At 40.5% G+C, this 22601-nt stretch overlaps 1 protein-coding gene across 1 annotated transcript in view; it reads left to right on the top strand.

The window, feature by feature from the left end:
- LOC135203620 (E3 ubiquitin-protein ligase RAD18-like) overlaps positions 1-22601 on the top strand; it is a 48637-nt gene that overhangs the window by 18495 nt on the left and 7541 nt on the right. The window contains exons 2-10 of the mRNA XM_064233451.1: positions 3296-3348; positions 4003-4081; positions 4667-4799; positions 12320-12526; positions 13602-13850; positions 14083-14217; positions 14544-14690; positions 15234-15348; positions 17721-17781. Coding sequence (XP_064089521.1) covers positions 3298-3348; positions 4003-4081; positions 4667-4799; positions 12320-12526; positions 13602-13850; positions 14083-14217; positions 14544-14690; positions 15234-15348; positions 17721-17781 — 1177 coding nt within the window. The 5' untranslated portion in view covers positions 3296-3297. The remainder of the gene's footprint in view (positions 1-3295; positions 3349-4002; positions 4082-4666; positions 4800-12319; positions 12527-13601; positions 13851-14082; positions 14218-14543; positions 14691-15233; positions 15349-17720; positions 17782-22601) is intronic.

Genomic DNA, 22601 nt, shown 5'->3' with positions numbered 1-22601 from the left:
TACATAGCCTAATTTCACCAATTTCAACGTTTTGTGTGTAGTCTTATACCCAGTTTGGAGGGTCAACACATACCGAATGGCAACAGAGAGAGAGAGAGAGAGAGAGAGAGAGAGAGAAGGAAGGCGAAGGAACGAAGAAGGAAAGGGGTGGCGGTGGAGGGGGGGAGAGGGTAGGTGGAGCTTTATATGCGTGTTCGTATCCATTTCTGCATAATGGAGTTTTTGTCTCTTGGTACAAGGACAAGTGTCGTTATTCTTTACGATTAGTGATTCACGATACCCTTATAAATTACGGCACTGGGTGTAATGCACTATAGCAAAATCTTGGATACGAGTGTTCGTTACAGAAATAGGTATTGCCCAAAAACGTGCTTGCACTGTCTCTGAAACCCATAGTAGGTATGCTGCTTAGTTGTCAATCAAGTTTTTTGTAATCAAGTATTTTTTTACAAGCTAGCTATTGAATAAATTTGTATTTTTCTCAATCAAAACATATGCCCCTCAATGCTAACTTTCCTCTTTTAACGACTTTCTGGTCATTGCAAATTCGGCCCCATAATTTCTTATGGTGTGAAAACAGAGGCCCAGGGACCGAAAATGATTGCGTCACACTACGGCGATAATCCGGCACAAAACATCTTCATATATCCAAAAAGTAAATAATAAAGATATATATGCACATTACGATTATAACAATTACATGAAGAGCTGATAATCTGCATGAATAACTTGTAAACTGTTCTGCAAGAGACAAAAACTCCATTATGCAGAAATGGATACGAACACGCGTAAAAAGCTCCACCTACCCTCTCCCCACCCCCTCCACCGCCACCCCTTTCCTTCTTTGTTCCTTCGCCTTCCTCTCTCTCTCTCTCTGTTGCCATTCGGTATGTGTTGACCCTCCAAACTGGGTATAAGACTACACACAAAACGTTGAAATTGGTGAAATTAGGCTATGTATTGGCAGTATATATACATAAATATTAAAACAATTTTATCATTATTGCATTACTATGACAACTAGAATTCATGGAAACAGTTTATAATAATGAATCGGCGTATGTGTGAAGCCTCCACTAATGTAGCAACGATGATTTTGCCATTCTTAGCGTGCAAACATTAAAGGTTACATTTATTTCTGGCATATGGTTATTAAAGAAATTCAAAATACTAATATAGACTGAAATCAATGAAAAGTGCTAGCAAAAACAAAAACGCAAAAAAATATATATATAATCCACTTATTCGTAGTCGTTCCTCTATGGTTTTCGGTAGCCAGATGTGCGAAAACGTTAGAAACATTGGATTGTATCTACTTTAGAAATATCTGTAATTTTTCGGGGTAATTTGGTTGCAAAAAAGGCATACAACTACCATCCGACTTACAACCTGCTCGACATACGACCACTCGTACTTACAACCTTACTTCAGACAGTTGACCATTGAGTTACTTGGCACTGCGCCATCTCATGAGAACTCTCATCACTCAGGCAGCATCAGTTTGAGTTACCCTGCCCTATCTGCAGCATCATTTGGTATTAACTGTACTGTAGACTGAATTGCAAACCAGTTTACGTAAAAATCGACTTCTGACATGCATGCAAGAACCTAACCCCATTGTAACTCAATGCCTGATTGTACGTAATATATACTATTACATAAATGATTAAAATGTATTAGTAGAAGTACATTATGGTAAAAAGATTGAAATAATGATTGTACATTACATTACAGTACTAAGTAGGCACTTTTATATAGCAAAGGTTTGATAGTATACCCTACCCAGTATGTTGGCCACTTTCTAAGGTTCGACTTACATCTATTCTGACTTACAACCAGTGGGTTGGAACCAAACTTGGTTGTAAGTAGGATGGTACTTGTAATATACATGAATTAAATTAAAATTTTTAAATAACAAAGTAAAGTTGAACTAAATAATGAGTAAAGTAAACAATTAAGGGAATAAAGCTTTGCACCTCATAAATTGTGTGCTGCCCGCAACTGTGTTTGTTGAGTGAGTACTTAGGAACCAGGAACCGCAACGTAGTTCAAGTGCAATTTGGAGTGAATTAAGACCAAAACATGTATAATTACAATCAAATAAGCACTGTGGAATTTCGGTTGTGATGACAGTAAGGATAAAACCACCGATTATAAGGTAAGAATGAATTTCAGTTCAAACCATGACCCTGGGAATAAGAAGTTTCATACTTTCACTAATATAGGCAACAAAATGTTTTTTTATTGTGCTGATTACAACTGCAATCTTGAGTAAGATCAATAAACGTTACATATATACGCTAACATCGTTCAAAAGAGTGCTGAGAAGGCTGGGAAGATGTTGGATCCTTTGCGGTTACGAACGGCACCTCAGTAAGTATTGGGTTTAAAAACTGCCTTGAAAACATATTTTACGAAGAGCGTCACATGCCTATTTTAGTTCGTATGGGACTTTCATATATCACATTATGTTGATGGAACTTCAATCTTTTGAATGGTATGCTTAAAGATGTAATTGTATTCTTGTTTCACCTATTAAATATCAAGTGAATAAGGCTGATCCACGCGATAACGATGGATCCACTGCTGTGTTTCCCCCATCAATAAACATTACATATACAATATGTAAATATTGTTCAAATGAGTGCTGGGAAGGGTGGGAACGACATGGCCGTGACTGTAGAACTGAATTGCACTCACAACCATACCACGCCACATTGGATTTAAAAAACTGCCTTGAACACATATTTTATGAAGACTTCACATGCTTATTTCACTTAGTATGGCAGTTTCATGTATCTCATTTTGTTGACGAAACTTCAGTCTTATGAATGGTATGCTAAATATTGAATTGTATTGTGGTTTCACCAATTAATTATCAAGTGAAAAAAGTGGCCTTTTGACAGATCAATGGTCGCACAGCGGTGAGTTACCCTACTGTAAATAGGGTTGTGTACTTACAAAATAGTTATGTTCCAGACTGCCGTTTGTATGTCGGTGACTGTATTCTTCACACATATAGGTATGAAAGTACAGTATGATATCAGATCAGTACAGTACTGTGCATTCTTTCATCCTAAAACGCAATACATTGTACATACAGTACTATAGGTACAGAATAGGCTCGCAAAACGAAATTGGAAGTTAGGGCTGGCAAAGGGGAGCGCTCTAGACGCAATTTTAATTTGCAACCCCGTTTGTCTGTACTATCTCTGAATATTTGTAAGTTGAATGTTCATAAGTAGGATGGAGTCTGTAGTATATCCAATTGATTGTAAATTTGTTGTTGTTTCAGCTATGGCTGTGGAAACATCCTTGCCTTGGCCAGCCAGCATCCCAGAGCTGAAGGTATGGGTATTTTAAGTACTACTGTAGTTCCAAATTTTTTTGTAATTTATTTAGGTGTTTGATGTAAAATTTACTCTCAAAGTACTTTTCTTAAATTTAGCAGATTTTTCATAATGATTCTACTATTGATATATTGATAAATTATTTTATCATGTATGCTAGTTAAGAAAACATTGTATGTACTTACTGATTGTAAATGAAGAGTGCATATTTTTTCAATAAAATTTATGACACCATAGATTCTGAATGATACTGGAATTGCTACTGAAAGTAATAAAAGAATTTAGTTTGGTTCCATCCAGACTACAGCATTTTGCTTGGAAATTGATTTTCAAGGTGAATCATTCTTGATATTTTAGTTGTAAAACCACCTGGATTACTACTAGGTAAGATGTTAAGCAGCATGTATGCTGTCGTGTGTTAAATATAGAAGTAATTTTAATAAAGATAACTGCACTGTTATTTGATAAGCAACTTATGGCCATTTTAGTTGCTTTCTTGAAGAGCAAAAGTAGTTGGTTTTGTTGAAATTTGATGGAAGTACTTTGGGAAATCCATGCCTTTTCAGCCTGTTCACTATTTTAAGCATTTTAATTTTATAATATCACTGAAAGATTTCTTGACGACTGTATTTAAATTTGATGTAATTTTCAGCGTTTGGATGAGTTACTAAGGTGTGGCATCTGTTATGAATTCATGTCCACATCCATGGTGACCGTATGCTCTCATAATTGTAAGTATAGTCGTATAATTTTGTCTGTGCAGGTGCTGTGCAGTTCATGATTTAAAAACCTAGTTTAATATAGACCGTAGTTATTGCTGGTAGTTGGGATTTCGGCTGTCACAAGAAAATTCTGATCGAGTAGGTAACTTGGTAGACTAGCACTGTAATGCCACTGCCTTCTGCGGTGTACTCTACATTCAAATGCAGGAAGATAATATGTGAGGTTGCTTGAAAGAATGTTAAATGTTAGAGTACAGTAAATTAATCTTGTCTACATCTTTATTACTTTTATTTTTATTTTTTTTATGTGTAAGGGATCTTGAAGAGCAGTGGGAATGGAATAATTGAGAAACGATTTCAACACTTAATTTTATAAGTTACTTTTCACATACAGTGAAGACTGGGGTTTTGTGTGCATTTTCTGTAGATATTTGTAATTTGCTGGTAAGCATTTTAGTGTGCATGCTGAATTGGATTTCAGATTCAGGGGTTTTTTAGGATTGAAAAAATATTTCTGAGTTTTGTGGATTAACTTTGAAACACATTCAAGTTTGTTACATCATGATACATTTGTAATAAGCACCTCTGTTCCAGTTTGTTCCATGTGCATACGTCAGTATTTGGGTTATAAGACCCAGTGCCCTGCCTGTTTCCAAGAGACAACTGGTCAGCAACTGCGCAATAACAGGCTTTTAGATGAAATTATACTTCTTTTTCCTGCTTTGAGGTAATTTTTCTTGAGTTTTGAAAATATTTCAAACCATTAAATTATATTTTTATTGTAGTGTCTTACCGAACAATTATAGAGCCGTGATTTCCACGAGCGGCAGGATACTAAATTCAAATTTAGCGCGTCGGCGTCGCCAACACTGGTGGTGATGACGTCTCTCCCTCCACTCGCGGGAGAACCAGGTACAACTGCCCAGGTGAATCCAATTCTTTTCCTGCCGGCGTACCGGTGAACATCGGTGGTCGGTGCGGTTGGATGACTTTGCTTCGCTTTTTTTTCTGGTGGAATTGATCTTCGGAATTGGGTTGGAAGTACTCTTTTTTGGTTTTTGGGTTGTTGTTATTTTTGCTTTTTCATTTAGGCTGTTGCCATGTCGGATTCTAGTCCGTCGGTGGAGTTAGGTTTTGCATCTCAGGATGTAAAACTAGATTATCCAAGTTAGAATATGATTCTCACACTAAATGTGTTAAGTGTAGGGGACAGGTTTGTTCAGCAGATCGAACATGTAACGAGTGTAGTGATTGGACTGATTCTCAATGGAAGTTTTTTAGTTCATACTCGGAGAAATTAGCTAAAGACAGAATTAGAAAAGCAGCGCTTAGGGAAAGTAGACTTAGCTCTGCTTCGTCTTGCGATGCATCTGTTCCTTCTGTTTCTCCTCAAATTGTTATGTCTCCTTTAACTACACCTCCTATTCCTCCTACTAATCCCACTTCTCCGGCTTCCCGTGTAGTTTCTTCCGACACCATTGCCAGTCTGGAATCGAGGTTAGATCAGAATTTTCGGTACTAGCGAATACGGTTTTGCAACTTGGTAATTCAGTTAAGACGTTTTTGGAGAAAGCGGCCTCAGGTAAGAGTGTAGTTGAGGGTGCGTCTGTCTGTCCTGACAGTCTCCTAGACAAAGGTCACTGTCCAGCTCCCCCGCGGGGACCGGGGAGAAACATACCGGAAGTCCAAGGGAGTCGATCGGGATTTGCCCACAGACAGGCGCCTCTCTTGTTGAGCCTGTTGCGCCTCAACAGGGCTCGGTTAAGCGTTGGAAAGGTGTTGCGGTCAGACGCCTTTCGAATGATTCAAGCGATTCGTCTCCGGTCGCGCGGCGCTCTTGCGAGATTCGCCCGTTTCGCGTCCCTTAAAGAGGCGTTCAGGCGCCGATTCTTCGCCTCCTCCAGTCAAGCGGTATAAGGAGCCTGAGAGTAGGGTTTGCGCCGCGGCCGTTAGCGGCTCGTTCGTCGCCTCAATCTGTGCCTTTTTCGGCTCCATCTACTAGTAGAGATTGTGGTTTTAGCGCTGTAGCTAGCAGTTCTAAGGGTGTTCTTTAGGCGCTTTTCGTCTGTTACGCCTGATGCGCCTGTTTCGCCTCGAATTTCGGCGGCTCCGAGCGAGGCGCAAATAGTTTTTTCCGCCTCCTGCTGACATTTAGGCTCTTCCAAGCCTTCGTTAACTGTTTTTGATTCGTCTCTGGCGCCTTTGCGCAAGCAGTTAGAGATGTTAACCAACTGGATGAATGAGTCCAAGGGTGGTTCGAAACCTTCAGATCCGGTTGTAGTTCCGTCTACTTCTTCGGCGTATCGGAGAATGAAGAAGAAGTAGAGGAGGAGGATTCACATCACCTCTCGTGTTATTCACGTCTCCTTAGATTTCTTCTGGTATCTTATCAGATTATTTAGAGAAAGCGGCTCCGCGCTCCCCAACTTCGACTTTTTTGATGAGGAGGAAAACTTCAGACCCTCTCCTCCCAAAACTTGTTCTATCTAAAGCGGTTAGACATTCGTTGAAAGAGACGGAGAAATGGATGTCTATGAAAAGAGACTTAGGGAAGGCTCTTTTTGCGTACCCTCCCTCTAAGTTGCTTCGTAAAGTATTATAGGTTTTATGTAACTGGGGAAGCTCCTTCTCTGGGAGTTTCTGCCTCCTCCCAGGGAGACTTCTCCAGTTTAATCGACTCTCTAGAAGATCTGCTTTCGCCGCAGCGAAAGTTTTCTTTACAGCGCCTGAGTTGGACCACGTTGTAAAGAATCAATTTAAACTTTTGGAAGTCTTTAGCTTCCTTGATTGGACTATTGGCGCTTTAGCGGCCAAGATCGAAGACTGTCCTTCTCTTTCCCAGGAGTTAGCGGAGGATTGGATTGGTGTTCTGTCCTGTGCGGACAAATCCATTAGGGATGGATGTGATGAGTTAGCTTCGCTCATCGCCTTTTGTACCCTTAAGAAAAGGGCAACTTTGGTGCTCCTTTGCTTCTAAAAGGGTTACGTCCCACAGAAGTCTGCTCTCTTGTTTGCTCCTTTTGTGAAAGATAACCTCTTTCCAGACGATGTAGTGTTGTCAATTTCGTCTGCGCTAGATAAGAAATCTACTTCGGATTTACTGGCACAGTCTACTAAGAGACCTAAAGCTCCTGTGGAGACTGTTCCTTCGGTTTCTCCTCTGGCCCAAGCGCCTTTTCGAGGGAGAAAACCCAAGCGCTTCTTTCGGCCGAAATCGAATTGCGACCTCAGTCTAAGGCCTCGGCCAAGGTTAACAAACCTTCCAAAATGAAAGCTCGGTTCTTCTATGCACCAGTGGGAGCCAGGCTGGCTCTGTTTGGGAGGAATGGGAAAACAGAGGAGCAGAAGCCTGGGTAGTGCAAGTACTCAAGTTCGGCTATCGTATTCCTCTCGTTTCACCTCCCTGCTCTCACCTGTGCCAATTCCATTCTCCAGCATACTCTCCGGGCTCAGACAAATTTCTGGCGCTAGCCGCAGAAGTGGAAGCGCTTGTTCTCAAAGAAGCGATAGAACAGATAGAAGGGGATTTTCCTCCAGGCTTTTACAATCGCCTTTTTGTAGTTCCCAAGTCATCAGGGGGCTGGAGGCCGGTTTTGGATGTGAGCGCCCTGAACTTGCATGTCCAGAAAACAAAATTTCATATGGAGACCACTCGGTCGGTTCTGGAGTCCATCAGACAGGGGGATTGGATGGTCTCTCTGGACATGCAAGACGCTTATTTTCACATTCCGATACATCGCGAATCTCGGAAGTACCTGAGGTTCATGTTCGAAGGCAAGGTGTTTCAATTTCGGGCGCTTTGCTTCGGACTAGCGACCGCTCCTCAAGTTTTCACCAGGGTTCTATCCCGATAGGAAGCTGGCTACACATATTAGGAGTAAGAATCTCCCTCTATCTGGACGATTGGCTTCTCCGGTCGGAATCAGAGAGTCGGTGCATGAAGGACCTTGGAACAACTCTGGATCTTGCCAGAAAGTTAGGAATTCTGGTCAACAAACAGAAGTCCCAGTTGGTTCCATCTCAGAGCATCCTTTATTTGGGGATGATTCTGAATGCTCAAGTTTTTCGGGCTTTTCTGTCCCCGAAGAGGGTTCAAGGCTGTCTGGAGACAGTTCAGGAGTTCTTGGACAAAAAGGTAAGTTTTGCCAATCAGTGGATGAGGCTCCTGGGCAAATTGACGTCAGTGGAGAAATTTGTGACGTTGGGAAGACTGCACATGAGACCTCTGCAGTTTTTCCTGAGAGCCTCTTGGTGCAGGAAGACACAACCAGACTCGATTACCTTTCCTGTCACAGATCAAATAAAAGAGGACCTAAGGTGGTGGCTCTCTCGAGCAAGGTTGGAAGAAGGGTTAGATTTACGACCCATCCTCCCGAACCTACAGTTCTTTTCCGACGCATCGGACACAGGTTGGGGAGCCCTACTGGGAAATCAACGGACTTCAGGAGCTTGGAGAAGAAGTTCCACATAAATGTAAAGGAACTGTTAGCAATTTCTTAGGGCTCAGACAGTTTCGGAGCTTAGTAGAAGGCCGAGTAGTGGCAGTGCATTCCGACAAACTCCACGGCTCTCTCGTACGTGCGGAAACAGGGGGGGACTCAGTCTTTCTCTCTGTACGAAGTAGCCAAGGATCTCCTCCTGTGGTCAAACGAAGCGAAGGTTCAGCTAGTCCAGAGATTTGTTCCGGGAAAGATGAACGTCCTGGCGGACGAGTTAAGTCGTCAACAGCAAGTGTTACCTCTGGAGTGGACTTTGGACAACAAGATTTGTCAGAAAACTTTGGCGCCTTTTGGGGACGACCGTCAATAGACCTGTTCGCGCACATCGAGGAACAACCGTCTTCCTCTCTTTTGTTCTCCAGTCCCAGATCCTCTGCTTGGTCGGTGGAACGCAATGCTGTTGGATTGGTCGGGTCTGGAAGCTTATGCATTCCCTCCGTTCGGTCTAATAAGAGAGGTGCTGAACAAGTTCATGTCGCACAGCAATGTAACGCTAACGTTAATCGCTCCCTTTTGGTTTTTGCCCAGGAAAGAGTGGTTTCCCGGACCTTCTCCAGTTGTTAGTAGACTTCCCCAGACTTCTTCCTCCAGAGAAGTGGCTTCTCAAACAACCTCACTTCAAGAGGTTCCACCAAAACTTGTCCGCTCTAGCTCTGACAGGGTTCAGACTGTCCGGAATCTTGTCAGAGCGAAAGGATTTTCAAGAAGAGCTGCAGAAGCTATCGCTCGTTGTAGGAGAGAGTCTTCTAACAAACTCTATCAAAGGGAAGTGGATAATCTTCAGAGAGTGGTGTAGAAGTGCTAAAGTCTCTACTTCTGCGACCTCTTTAACAGAATAGCAGATTTTCTTCTATTTCTTAGGAACTCTAAGAAACTGGCTCCTTCGACGATCAGAGGATATAGAGCCATGCTCTCTTCGGTTTTTCGACATCGAGGTTTGGATATTTCCTCCAATTCAGATCTGTCGGACCTCATTAGGTCTTTCGAAACCACTAAGCTCCGCAAGATACAGTGGCTTGGAACTTAGATGTGGTGCTTAAGTTCCTCATGGGGCCACCGTTTGAGCCTTTGAAGTCGGCTTCACTCAGGAACTTGACTAAGAAGGCACTCTTTCTTATTGCACTAGCTTCTGCTAAGCGTGTCAGCGAATTGCACGCTATAGACAAAAGAGTCGGTTTCTCTCAAGGCAATGCTGTATTTTCGGTATCTTTGACCTTTTCTAGCCAAAAATGAGAATCCTTCTAATCCTTGGCGAGGAGTTTTGTGGTAAGGAACTTATCTGATTTGGTTGGACATGAGGAGGAAGAAGGCTCTTATGTCCAGTTCAGGGCTATTAAGCAGTATCTGTTTGCCACTAAGTATCAGAGGACAATCTTCTAAGCTCTGGACCTCGGTTCAAAATCCCTCTCGTCCTCGTTTCTAAGAATGCTATATCGTAGGTTCTTTATTAGAGAGCTTATCAGGGAAGCTCACTCCGCAGTCCTGAGAACGACAATCTTTCCGTTCTGAGAGTTAAAGCTCACGAGGTTAGAGCAGTGGCAACTTCTTTAGCATTCAGAAAGAATTTATCTTTAGCTTCGATTCTTCAGAGCACGTTCTGGAGATCGAATTCGGTTTTTGCGAGTCATTATCTCAAAGAGATAGAAACGGTTTTCGAGAATTGTAAAACGTTAGGTCCGGTGGCGGTTTCTGGCATGGTGTTGGGAGAACGGCACAGGGTCGTCACCTCTATGCTAACTTTTCACCTTGAATAGGTTGTCGAGTCAAGGGAAGCTGGGGGTAACTGAGTACCTGGGATACTCACCAGTCTGTTAGGTCAGATTTTACAATGGTTGGGTATATATGTTTTTAAATCTGGTGTTGGTGACAAATGTTTTTGTTATGATTGAATTTCTGTCTTAGCCCAGGGCAAGGCAATCTTTGTTGTTACTATCCTCCGTCAGTCAGCCTTGACTCGCTTGAACTACGGAAGGATTCCACTCCTGTAGAGGCTAACTTTGGGCAAATTCCAATTCCTCTACAATAGTAAGAAGAGCACCGACCAGAGGCAGTAACAGTCTGCTGTAGCTCTCTTACAAGGTAAGGTACAACAGACACCTTGAGTGTTTACTGGTATTGCAATAAATGTAACCATTTAAAAATACTAGTGGTCCACTGAATCCCACCTTCCCATAAATGTGTAATCAGCTCTATAATTGTTCGGTAAGACACTACAATAAAAATGAAATTTTCATTATTAAAATGAAGTTTTATTGTATACTTACCGAACAATTATGATTATACCCATCCCTCCTCCCCTTAGGTGGACGGACGGGCAGAAAGAATTGGATTCACCTGGGCAGTTGTACCTGGTTCTCCCGCGAGTGGAGGGAGATGACGTCATCACCACCAGTGTTGGCGACGCCGACAGCGCTAAATTTGAATTTTAGTATCCTGCGCTCGTGGAAATCACGGCTCTATAATTGTTCGGTAAGTATACAATAAAACTTCATTTTAATAATGAAAATTTCATGTTCAGGCTGATTCTGAAAAAGTAGAATGAAGTCGCTTTACATAAGCGAGTTGTAAGTGAGGTTTTGTATGTATTTTGTCCTCTACCTATTTACAAAAATGGCTATTGTTTTTAAATTCTTAACGCTTAGAAATTTATAAATGTTTTTCTTCAATAAATTCTGACATCCATGGTTAGTTAATAAACAGGTTTTTGTGCAATGTTATGCTCAGCAAACTGGTTCAAATTGTATATTCGCTGAAATGTGATGCTTATGAGAATGTTACTGAAGGCCTTTCAAGTGCTATGATACAGCATTGATGATTGAAGTAGAAGTGTCTTTACTACATTTCATTTAAGGATCTTGGAAAGGAAGAACATTGTGGAGAAATGTTTTGCCATATTTAACAGAGAACTACGCAAAGAGTTAAGTTTCAAAACTTGAGTTGGTGTTTTTGTTTCCCCTGCTAAAAACCTGTGGATCATGAGAACCACTTTATTTTATTTCTTAAATAGGCTAAAAAAAAGATATGTATCTCTCTCTCTCTTTAAGGGAAGATTTGGATTAACAGTTTATTAACAAAAAATTATTGGAAAAAATACACTAATAAAAAAATGACAGCCAAAAAAGTAACATAAATTGAAAGGAAATTTAAAAGCGATTAAATGACAGGAACTAGACTGTATTTTGTGAATGGAGGCTTTGACATATTATGTGGTCATGTAGGTTGCATATGTGAATAGTTTTATGCAAGTGACTAAAAGCAGTGGAGAAAATCTTGTATAAAAGATAAACAGCTGAAAGCAGCAGCTAAGTCACTTACTGTATCTTCCTGGAGTGTTGTATTTAGTCCTTCTAACCTGACCATTATACTACTTAACTATTTCCTGCTCCAAGTTTTGCCCCCTGTTCAGGAGTGAGCACTTCAGGCAATCACCATGAATCTAATATTGTTGTGGTGATATGATTAAACTACTACACAAGAAAAGATTACCAAGAAATGGAATTCTCCCAAAATTGGAATAATGGTCATCAAGTTGATTAAGTTATACTACCACAGTTTTACCATTGCAACTACTGTTATCTTTTGAATTATTTAACTTTTTCATGTAGTATAACTAATATAGAGTAGTCTAACATATTGCACTGTTGCAAATTTTTTCTCATTCACTGAAAATTATTGTTTAATTTGCTATTGTATAGTTTTGTTGGTTTGATGTGTTTTATATATATACTATATATATTTTTTTTTTCAGGGACAAGACAGCTCGTCAGTGTCAATCGGCAAAAGGGAATACTATATCAGGGTATCTTGTGAAAGAAGATGACAGTAACGACAGCAGTGGCTCTGCCAATGCTGATGTTAATTTGTTGTCCCCTGATGTCAGAAGTAAATTAAAGAGAGAGGATTATGCAACCCCATCTCAGGCAACATCATCTGACGATTTGCTCAGTACACCCAGGTAATTGTACTTAATAACATATGAGTTTGTAGGAATAACTTTATTGGTCCATGAGAGTTCATGCAGTTGAAGTATTGCACTTGTTAATTGATGTGGATGTTGGTGATATAACTGTACGATTGTGAATAATTTTTTCAATGAAATGTAGTAGAAGTCATGTTTGTCCAATATCAGTCTGGGTTGAGGAATTACTGATATTGAAAAATTAACCCTTTACTGAATTATGTTTTGTTTCACACAGAGATTTTATGATGAAAACTCATGAACCCAAATTCACTAACTTCATCCTATAATCAGATTTTATAATGAAAACTAATGAAGCCAAATTCACTAACTTTCATCCTATAATCACTTGTAGTTCAGTGTTTTGTCCTTTTTTTTTCATTTTTACCAACTAGATAGTTATCCAGCAGGGAGTATGTATATAGAGTTAGATTTGAGATTAGTTATTTTAGTTCCCTGTACTCTTGTGAAATGTTTAGTCATCTTATCTTAGAAAGAACTAGATAGGAATGTTATAGCGGTTTTGGATATTTTCATTCATTTGTGATATAAATAGTGAGAATTATTTTGTCCTGACAGTTGTAGTGGCTCTATTGAAAAACTGTAGTTCTAATGATTTTTTATAAAAAATAACTATTTAAGTTTCAGTGGAGTTTCATATAAGCCAATGTGGTTGTTAGCTTCATATATTCTTTTTTATTTCATAAGGTTCTACCATAATGTTCCCCGTAGTTGGTTAGTGCCGTTAGTACACCTCATTCAGTGCAATGTAGGCATTACTTAAGGTTCTTTGCAGCATCCCTTCAGCCCCTAGCTGCAACTGCTTTCATTTTTTTTTAACTGTACCTCCGTTCATATTCCCTTTCTACCATCTTACTGTCCACCCTCTCCTAACAATTGTTTCATAGTACAAATGTGAGGTTTTCCTCCTGTAACACCTTTCAAACCTTTTACTGTCAATTTCCATTTCAGCGCCGAATGGCCTTAGTTGCCCCAGTGCTTGGCATAATGCCAAAAAATCTATATAAATAAAAAAAAATCTACCATAATGTTAATTTTTCTGGCTCTGCAGGTCTTCCAAAACCTCCCTTCTGACGGAGACACCAAAGAGGGGCCTTATGAGTTCTTCTTCAAAGCGTCCCCTGGTATCTTCGTCTTCTAGCAGCAGTCGATCCAGTAATGGCATTTTCATTTCTAAATCATCTGTTAGATCTCCAAGCACAGTATCTGCATCACAGTCCCCCCCTAGTACATCAGCTTCGTTATCACAAAGTGGTCGGCAATCTGTGTCATTTGGTTTTTTCTCTATTATAGGTGAAAGGTAAGTTTTCATCAAGATTTGATTAATTAACTTATAAGATATGATGTGGTCAATAAGGGGAAGTGTCTTAGTGGGTAACCATATTTTGTTTGCTATGCCCCTGTCCTATTATCTGTTTCAAGTATACTGTTTAGAGTTTGTTTAACAGATATCTTATATCATAATAAAGAAATGGCCTTTAGGAAAATTAAATGACATTCATAATTAAGGTTTATTTCTTTGTTTCTTTCAGAGCCGGGAGTGACACTGCTACTGAGGAACCAAAGGTAGCGTGTCCTGTTTGCAATGTGAGGGTGCCAGAACGGAACATAAATCTGCATCTTGATGCTTGCCTTAAACGTATGGAAGAAGGGGATAAAGAGGAGGTGTAGGTTCTTTTGTTATTTTACAAAAGCTCTTTTTGACTATATTTCTTTGTTAAGACTCTTTGACAGTTGGTTATTTTGCTGTAAGTATTTCAGTGTTTTGTCAGTGAAGTATTTTCTTACATTACAGTTTTAGATGCAATTTTGCAGAGGCTCTCTTGTGTTAATGGCAACACTGATGATCATGAGTTTAACTGTATGAGTTTCCTTTTCCTCATCTTTTAATTTCCTATTCATATCTTTCTCTTGTGGTTGCTTATTGGTGAAATGAATGTGTGCATTTGAATAAATTTTATAATCCAGTTACAATAATAAATTTTTCTCACAGAGTTTGCGTTGACCAGCAGCCGAAACGAAAGCCATTGCCAAAGTTAGTGTATTCACTTCTCAGCGAGAAGCAGTTACGACAAATGTTGAAGGAAGTTGGCCTTTCCATTCAAGGGGATAGGCAACAGTTGTCGAACAGGCACCGAAGGTTGGTATTGATATGCTTCCTATATCTATAAGAGATCCTCACATGAAAATGAAAGAAGGAGGTATCAAGACTTTCAACTTTTATTCCAAAGTCATTTTCATGTAAGGATCTATTATGTACTTCACCCATGGGACCATTGTGGGATTGCAGATTTCTATAACTGATGCATCAAAATGCTTTTAATGTATCAAAGCTTTTATGTCTAGTTGCTGAAACCCTTGAAGTTTGTCAAGAATTCACTTTTAAGCATTTTGTTTCTAGGATCTTTATGACTGAAGGCTGTTGACACGACAGTAAAATGAAATAGATATTAGAAAAATATTTTTATTTATCTTAGTATACAGAAAATATAGAGGTATAGGCCTAAGATCATTGGCCGAATTAGTTGTAACCAGTTAATGTCCTTTAGCTTTTATATCTGATTTCTTTCTTTTAATTGTAAGGACCAGGTTGATGTATCATTTTATGGTTTTTATGGTCATACTAAGTCTCACTGTAAAAATGTTTATATGTTATTAGCATTGAATTAATATTTTATTTCAGGTATACCACTTTATATAATGTGGAATGTGATGCAGCAGAACCGCGACATGTACAGGAGATTTTGCGTCAGGTGGAGCGTGAGGAAAAGGAAGAAACCAAAGGGCTGTCTAAAAGTGTAAGTTTTGAATGCTCATGGAATGATTGAAGCATTAATAACGTTGGTAAATTTTGAGCCGCTTGGAGAAACAACTCTGAATTTCTCTTGGCTGTGAATTAGAGTTAAACATCTTGTGTTAATATAGTAGATGTGAGCAAAAGTCATGATGAGAACTGCTTTTGCATAGCAGCACTATCTAGCAAACTAAAAGTCCATTGTGGAATAAAGAGAAGCATTTGGTAAACAAGATACAATTCAAGATTTTTTCTTATATCAAGTACCAGCTTGATTTTGCTCTAGTCAGGCATGGTTTGGCTTGCTAACAAGTGGTGCATTACTTATTCCCCTTTTCAATACTTTTGTAGTTTTTCTCTTCAGTATGGGTGGATGCTTTCCTATTTAGAGCAGGTATTTTAGGATGAGATTGTCAGCCCTGCCCACTGATGGGACTATTGTGCTGTTGGCATCTGACATTTCTTGACCAAAGGAAATAATATGTACCGTATATTTCGGCGTATAAGTCGACCCTTTAGCCCCAAAAAATCATGCCAAAATTAGGGGGTCGACTTATCTAACGGTAACAAAAAGTGAATCTTTATTATTTTGGCATATCGGTACAGGAATCCAGGCTTTACAGTTGGCTAATAACAATGACAGCCTTGTTGAGGTAAACTATGTATGTAAATACCAGTATTAAAAAACATTTCACACTGTAATGCGACAATAATAATACATTAGAACATCCATTACCTTAAATTAAATTTAAAAAATCAAAGTAACTTGAAGAAACTCCAATCGCACAGCAAGTGTAAACATTGAGTAGCCATTTGTAGTGCAGTAATTGAGAAGGATGCGTTCACTCTGACAGTTTTGTATTTACCGGGGTATTGTTCAAAAACATTTATGGTACGAAATCTATTTATCACTAAATAAAATAAAAAAAAATTGTATTTAATAGTAAACATGTATTTAAAATCCTTCAAAATGACTTGAGTCATCGTCACTTGAATTAAACAATTCATCAAACAAATTATCATTCACGGTTTCATCATAAGGATCACAGTTTGAATCTGGTGAATCAACTGCAGGTTCGTTTTCCCTCAAATGAGCCTGTTTATGCCATAGAAGAACCAATGGTTCAAGGAATATTCCAACACAATAATAGAATACCGGCATGTCGTTTAACAACCCAATCAAAACATTAACCTTGAGTAGCAGTTGTGTTACATACATATATAGCGTAGGCTCTTATGCAGCGTTAGTTAGCGCTTTGTTTGTTTATATTACACTCAAGTAACGTATCTTTCGTTTCGTCATTTCTAATCATATTTGCCTGTATTCATCTTTTATATATTACACAGATTTGTTAATATACCGAGTATGTAACCTTTATTCCTTATGGTAAGTAGAGCAACATATGTACCATAAAAACATTCAGGTTATTTTATATGATACGTTTTACCCTGCTGCTTATTTTGAACGTACGGTTGGCCTCACATTTTATAGGTCGACTAATATACCTGATATTAGTTAAAATCATAAAAATTTACTCAGAATTGGGGGGTCGACTTATGCGCCAAAATATACGGTATTTAATTTATCGTAATTTTACCCCTTTTTCTATTTCTTTTCTTCTCAGTTTTGAGTTTTCTTTTCAGATACTTGCATGTCAGGTCACTGATTGGTGGACTTCCTCCATAAGATTGTATGGACAGCTCTTATGAAAGTTGCATTCATTCCTATAGAGTTCCTACAGAGAGTACCACCACCTACAGCACGCCTTGCTCAGCCCTATAGAAAGTGCTGAATGTTTTCTGCAATATCCTTCTTCCTTTTAATTTTCTTCTAACACCTTTGATCTCTTCCAACCAAGTTCTTCATCGCCAAGTTTAACCTGCTTTTATGTGTCAGCTTCCCTATTCTCCTTTGGTGCCAAATCACAGAAGATCTTACATATTGTGCACTCATTTCTTGGCAGTGATTGAATAACAGTAGTTTGTATTTGCCATATGTAACTTGAATATTTTTTTTCACATGAGAGCATTAAGTTTTTGTGGAGCCTTGCTAGGCAAGTTACAGATCTTTTTGGCATGTTTGTCAAATATACTTTCATGCCATTTTTGCTGTTACAGGTAATTAACTTTGTTTAAGGATTTTGTCATAAAAGACATTTAGATTGTTATTCCGGTTTCAAGAACAGTTTTTTTGTCACCATGTTCTCTTAGAAAATTTTGCATATCATTTGTTTTTAAAGTACAGTACAGTACATGTATACAGAATTTTATTAAGTTTTTTTTTTTCCACTTTTGACAGAAAATCTCTGTTATATTATTTTGGAAGGATACAGTACTAGTAATTATATTTACTTATTTGTTTTTTTTATTTCACAGATCTTCACATATGACAGAAAAACTCCTGTAGAAGTTATTGAGAAAGAGCAAGTTAATTATTGTAAGTATTTTATTTCAGATTCTTTTATTCTATAATGTTCTTTTGCTTGTTTGAAAATACTAATCCAATAATGTGATGTTTTCAAGATAGAAGTCAGATATTCTAAAGGTTAGACATTCATCTGTTGTGTTGCTTAAAGTAATCCACATTGTTTTTATGGATTGGGATTTTAGTTGTAAGGAGAGAGTATTATAAATTCAACATTGCAGTTAGAAAACAACTTAGATGAACAATAGCAAACTGTTTTAGATGTGTCATAATATTCATATAGAAATATGAAGACCCAAAGAAACAGAACAACTGTGCCATGTTTTGTATCAGGGACATGCATTAGATATTTGGGTCATCTTAATTTATCATTGGGGATTTTAACTGTACCAGCATACAAGTTTATAGCGTTGGCAAATCAAACAAAACCTGGTAAACAGGTTTTGTTTCTGGCTCTGTATTGGTCTACCAGGAAGTGCTCCACACCATTACAAAGATAATAGAAGAAATAATTGTAGTAGAGATCATACATTTTGTTTGCCTATTCCTAGGGGTTTGGGTTGTATCCAAAATTGTGTAAGTTCCATCATCTTAATTTTCCCTAAAGAGAGTATAAATTTATGATGAAGGTTACATGAGTATATCTACTTAAGGAAGTGCATTGCAAATGGGTTTCCTCTAAGGATAGCATAAACTTGTTGCTGGACTTTACCACCCCCTACTCATGCAAGTACAGAGGTATAATTACAAGGTGAATGATAAATGCCAAAAATAATAACTACAACTCAATGTAAAACAAGAACAAAATGTCATAATAAGTTGGGATAGAATGGAGAACCAATGGTAACTAATACTGTGCCAAGCATCACCTCAAATTAGAAATACTTGATCAAAAAAATTAAAACTTAGTAAAAAATAGCAATTGGTTAACTCCTAAACTGTTCCAGTGCTGAAAGTACATAACTGAGGGAATTGCAAAGAACGGAGAACAAAACATTAGGCTATTCACAGTAACAACACAGCTGTGTCAAAAAGTAGTACAATGAGAAGCTTTCACATGCTGCAGATGGGATGAAAATGCACTCCCTGGCAGTGGCACACTACAACAGTAGGAATGTTGAGAGATCCCAGGGAGCACAGTGGCACGTCCGTTTTCAGTATTCGTACGCAAAAGGCTGAAAACAGCTTCTCTGCAAGTTCACCATGTATATTTAGATGTATCCAGCCCGAGAAGAGTCTACTGAAGACTCAGAGGTCTGGAAAAACGAAGCCCTATTAATAATAACATTTAGATTTATCAGTGCAGTGCTTTGCATTGTACACCTGCATGCAATCACCGCAGTTAAAAACTGTCGTATCTTGAATGGGCTTGTAAAGAACATGCTTTATTTTTAAAAGAATCATAGTATGTGGCAACTTCATTAAGGGAAATAGCTCCATTTTCTGACTGCCACAGACAATCTTTTTTTTGTTCATGAAACTTACCTGTCAGATATATATATAGCTGTATTCTCTGAAGTCCGACAGAATTTCTAAAACTTACGACACACGTAGTGGGAGTTAGGGTGGTTAGTACCCATTCCCGCCGCTGGGAGGCGGGTATCAGGAACCATTCCCATTTTCTATCAGATTTCTTCTGTCGCCGGTGTCGTAAACATCTGTTTACACACCTCCGCCTCAGGATTTTGGAAAACTTTTCATTGCTTGAGTATCCTCTTGGACTTTTGGTTTTTTTTTTTTGATTGGATCGATAGCTTGGCATACGTGATTTGGACTGTTTTTTTAATTTGGCTTAGATTTTTTCCTTAAATATGTCTGGATGTAGTTCGGCTAGCGCCAGGGTGTGTTCGAAAGTGGAATGCAAGGTTAGGCTTCCTAAAGCCTTGGTTGATCCTCACACATTGTGTAAAGGGTGTAGGGGGCAAGAGTGTAAATATGATTTGCGCTGTAATGAGTGTGAAAGCTTGGATGATTTACAATGGAAGACGTATGAAAATCCTACGTAAATAAGTTAGAACGTGATAGGATTAGGAGGTCTTCCTCCAGGAGTAAGTCGGGTAGCAGACAGGGTATTAATGTATCCCCTTCTAACCCTCCTTTAGATTTTGTGTCTCCTAACCCCGTAGTGTTGCCTTCGGGCCCTCAAGTGGTGTCTGCGGAGGGTAATGCCCTTTCGCTTATTCTGGATTCATTGAAGTCGCTTGAATCTAAAGTGCTTGCCCTTGAAAACAGGCAAAATAAGTGCAGTGATAGTGCCCCTAGTGAAGTGGAGGGGGCGTCAGATTGGCCCTATAGCGCCTCTAGGCTGGGACCTCTGCCGGACTCCCAGGACTCAGGGAGAGGGCATGTCGAAGGCCGAAGGAGGGTTACGGGGAACCCCCACCGATCTGGCGTCCCTTCAGCAGTTCCTGTGGACACTTCCCAGGCTGCTAAGGAGCGTGTCGAGCACGTATCCTGAAGGATTGTTTCTCGTCTTCCGACGCGTTCCTCGCCCCGCGCAAGGGGTGGGAATCTCGTTCGGATTCGCGACCTTTGAAGAGGACTCTTCAAGAGCTTGACGCTTCACGTCATGCTTTGTCTGAGTGGCATTCTTCTCCGGAAAGCGTAGCTTTTCCGCCCCAGAAGAAGTCTAGGACGTCATCCGACGATGACGCCCGCGAGCGCCCCAGTCGCTCTAGAGCCAAGGCTGTTCCTGGGAGAAGGAAGAAGGCGTCCCCTCGCCCCTCTCCTTCTCACAAGCGTAGCTCGTCTCCGCGTAAGGAGACATCTCAGACGGATATCATCATTGCGATGCAACGGCAACTGGACGCTTTACTGAAGCAGAAGGAGACGGTACCTCGTCGAAGGAAAGACGATAGACTGCCTATCAAGAGAACTAAGCAGTCTTCTCCTACGGCTCCTCTTTCGTCCCCGTCTTCTGATTTTTCGCCCTCTAGACGTCGTTTTTGTGCTCCCACCAGGGTTCGTCTAGAGGTGACGTTAGACGCCAGGTTAGAGAGTTCTCTGCATGCTCCTCTCTCTTCCCGTAGAGAGGACGCTCGGCGTTCCGACTTCGACGCTTCTGCTGACGACGATTTTGTAGCTGTCGGACGGACTTCTATGCGTTCGGCCCCTCTTCGACATGACAGTGTTGACGCTCAACGATACGCTAGTCGGGCAGTTGATCAAGTTTCTTCGCGGGACGTTCGTAAGGACGCTTCGCGGGACGTTAGAAGAGTCTCTTTGATGGACGCTCCGTTGGACGCTTCGCTGGACGCTCGGTCGGACTCTGAATTTGTACGCTCGAGAGAACGGCTACGTTGGGACGGCTCAGATGGACGCTCGTAGACGTTTCTAGTAAGACCTCTGTGGATGCGAATGTGGAAGTTCGCTGTCCACTCGGATGTTGTTCCCGAGACTTTGGCACGTTCGCCTCTAAAGGTGATTCCTGATCCTGTGACTGTTAAGGATCCGTTACCCTCGTCTTCTCTTCATCGTTCGGATAGGAGACTTGGAGCTAAAGGACTTCTGCCTCTTCCTTCGGACTTGCACTCGGGTAGGGAGAAGGAGAACTTAGCGGTTCTTCGGAGGATGTTGATGAAGAACAACCTGCTACGTCTGCTTCGTCAGATTATCAAGTTTTGGCACGGACTACTTCGTGATTCTTTATGGCGATACTTTTCAGCCCTGCTGCTCCTCCTCTCCTCCTTCTCAGTTTTCGCCGTCGAAGACAAGCAAGTCTCCCAGGTTTCGTGAAGATGAAGACGTCGTTATCTACTAGAAGAGCTTTCCGGAAGGTTAACGCCTGGATGGAGTCTAGGAAAGCAAAAGGAAGGACTACTTTCGCCCTGCCTCCGTCTAGAAAACTGCGGTAGGCAGGGATGTGGTATGAGACAGGCGAGGAATTAGGATTGAAGGTTCCTACGTCTGCTCAAGGTGATTTCGCCAGCGTGTTGATGCCTCAAGGAGGGCCCTTTTAGCCTCAGCTAAAGTATCTTGGACGACTTCCCGAACTGGACCATCTTTGAAGGGACTGTTTAGGTCCTTAGAGGTATTCAACTTCTTAGACTGGTGTCTTGGAGCCTTAGACAACCAATCTCGTAAGCCAGACTCGATCAGCTTGGGGGAGCTGTCCAGTGTATTGTCATGCATGGACAAGGCCGTCAGGGATGGCTCAGAGGAGTTAGCCTCTCATTTTTCAGCAGGGGTTCTTAAGAAAAGGTCGCTTTATTGCAACTTTGCGGCTAAGTCTGTCTCTCCCGCACAGAGGACAGAACTTTTGTATGCTCCCTTCTCGAGTCATCTCTTCCCCCAAGCTATGGTGAAGGATCTGGCAGTTAGTCTGCAAGAGAAAGCCACACAAGACCTGTTGGCTCAGTCTTCGAGACGTCCGGCTGGCCCTTCAACGTCGTCAGGAACCCAACCGTTAGAAAGCAGAAGCCCTTTCGTGGAGGGACTTCCGCTAGATCGTCTCCTCGAGGAAGAAGCCTTCCTAGAGGTAGAGCCCCTTCCAAGTCTAGGGGCAAGAAGTGAGAGATCGTGCCTTCAGTCACCGGTAGGAGCCAGGCTGCAGTTGTTTGCAGAAGCCTGGAGAGTAAGAGAGGCAGACACCTGGTCTCTCGACGTCATAGAGAAGGGTTACAAGATCCCTTTCATAAAGCCGCCCCCGTTGACTTCCACTCCCAGGGACTTGTCCCCATCGTATCCTCTAACAAAGCGAAAGATACTTTTCGACCTGCTCGAGCAGATGCTCGAGAAACGAGCAGTGGAACAGGTTTTAGACTGGCAACGCCAGGATTTTACAACAGATTGTTCTTTGTACCGAAACAATCGGGAGGGTGGCGGCCCGTCTT

This window comes from Macrobrachium nipponense, chromosome 36 (assembly GCF_015104395.2).
Source record: "Macrobrachium nipponense isolate FS-2020 chromosome 36, ASM1510439v2, whole genome shotgun sequence".
Lineage (NCBI taxonomy): Eukaryota > Metazoa > Arthropoda > Malacostraca > Decapoda > Palaemonidae > Macrobrachium > Macrobrachium nipponense.
This window is presented reverse-complemented; position numbering and strand designations above follow the sequence as displayed.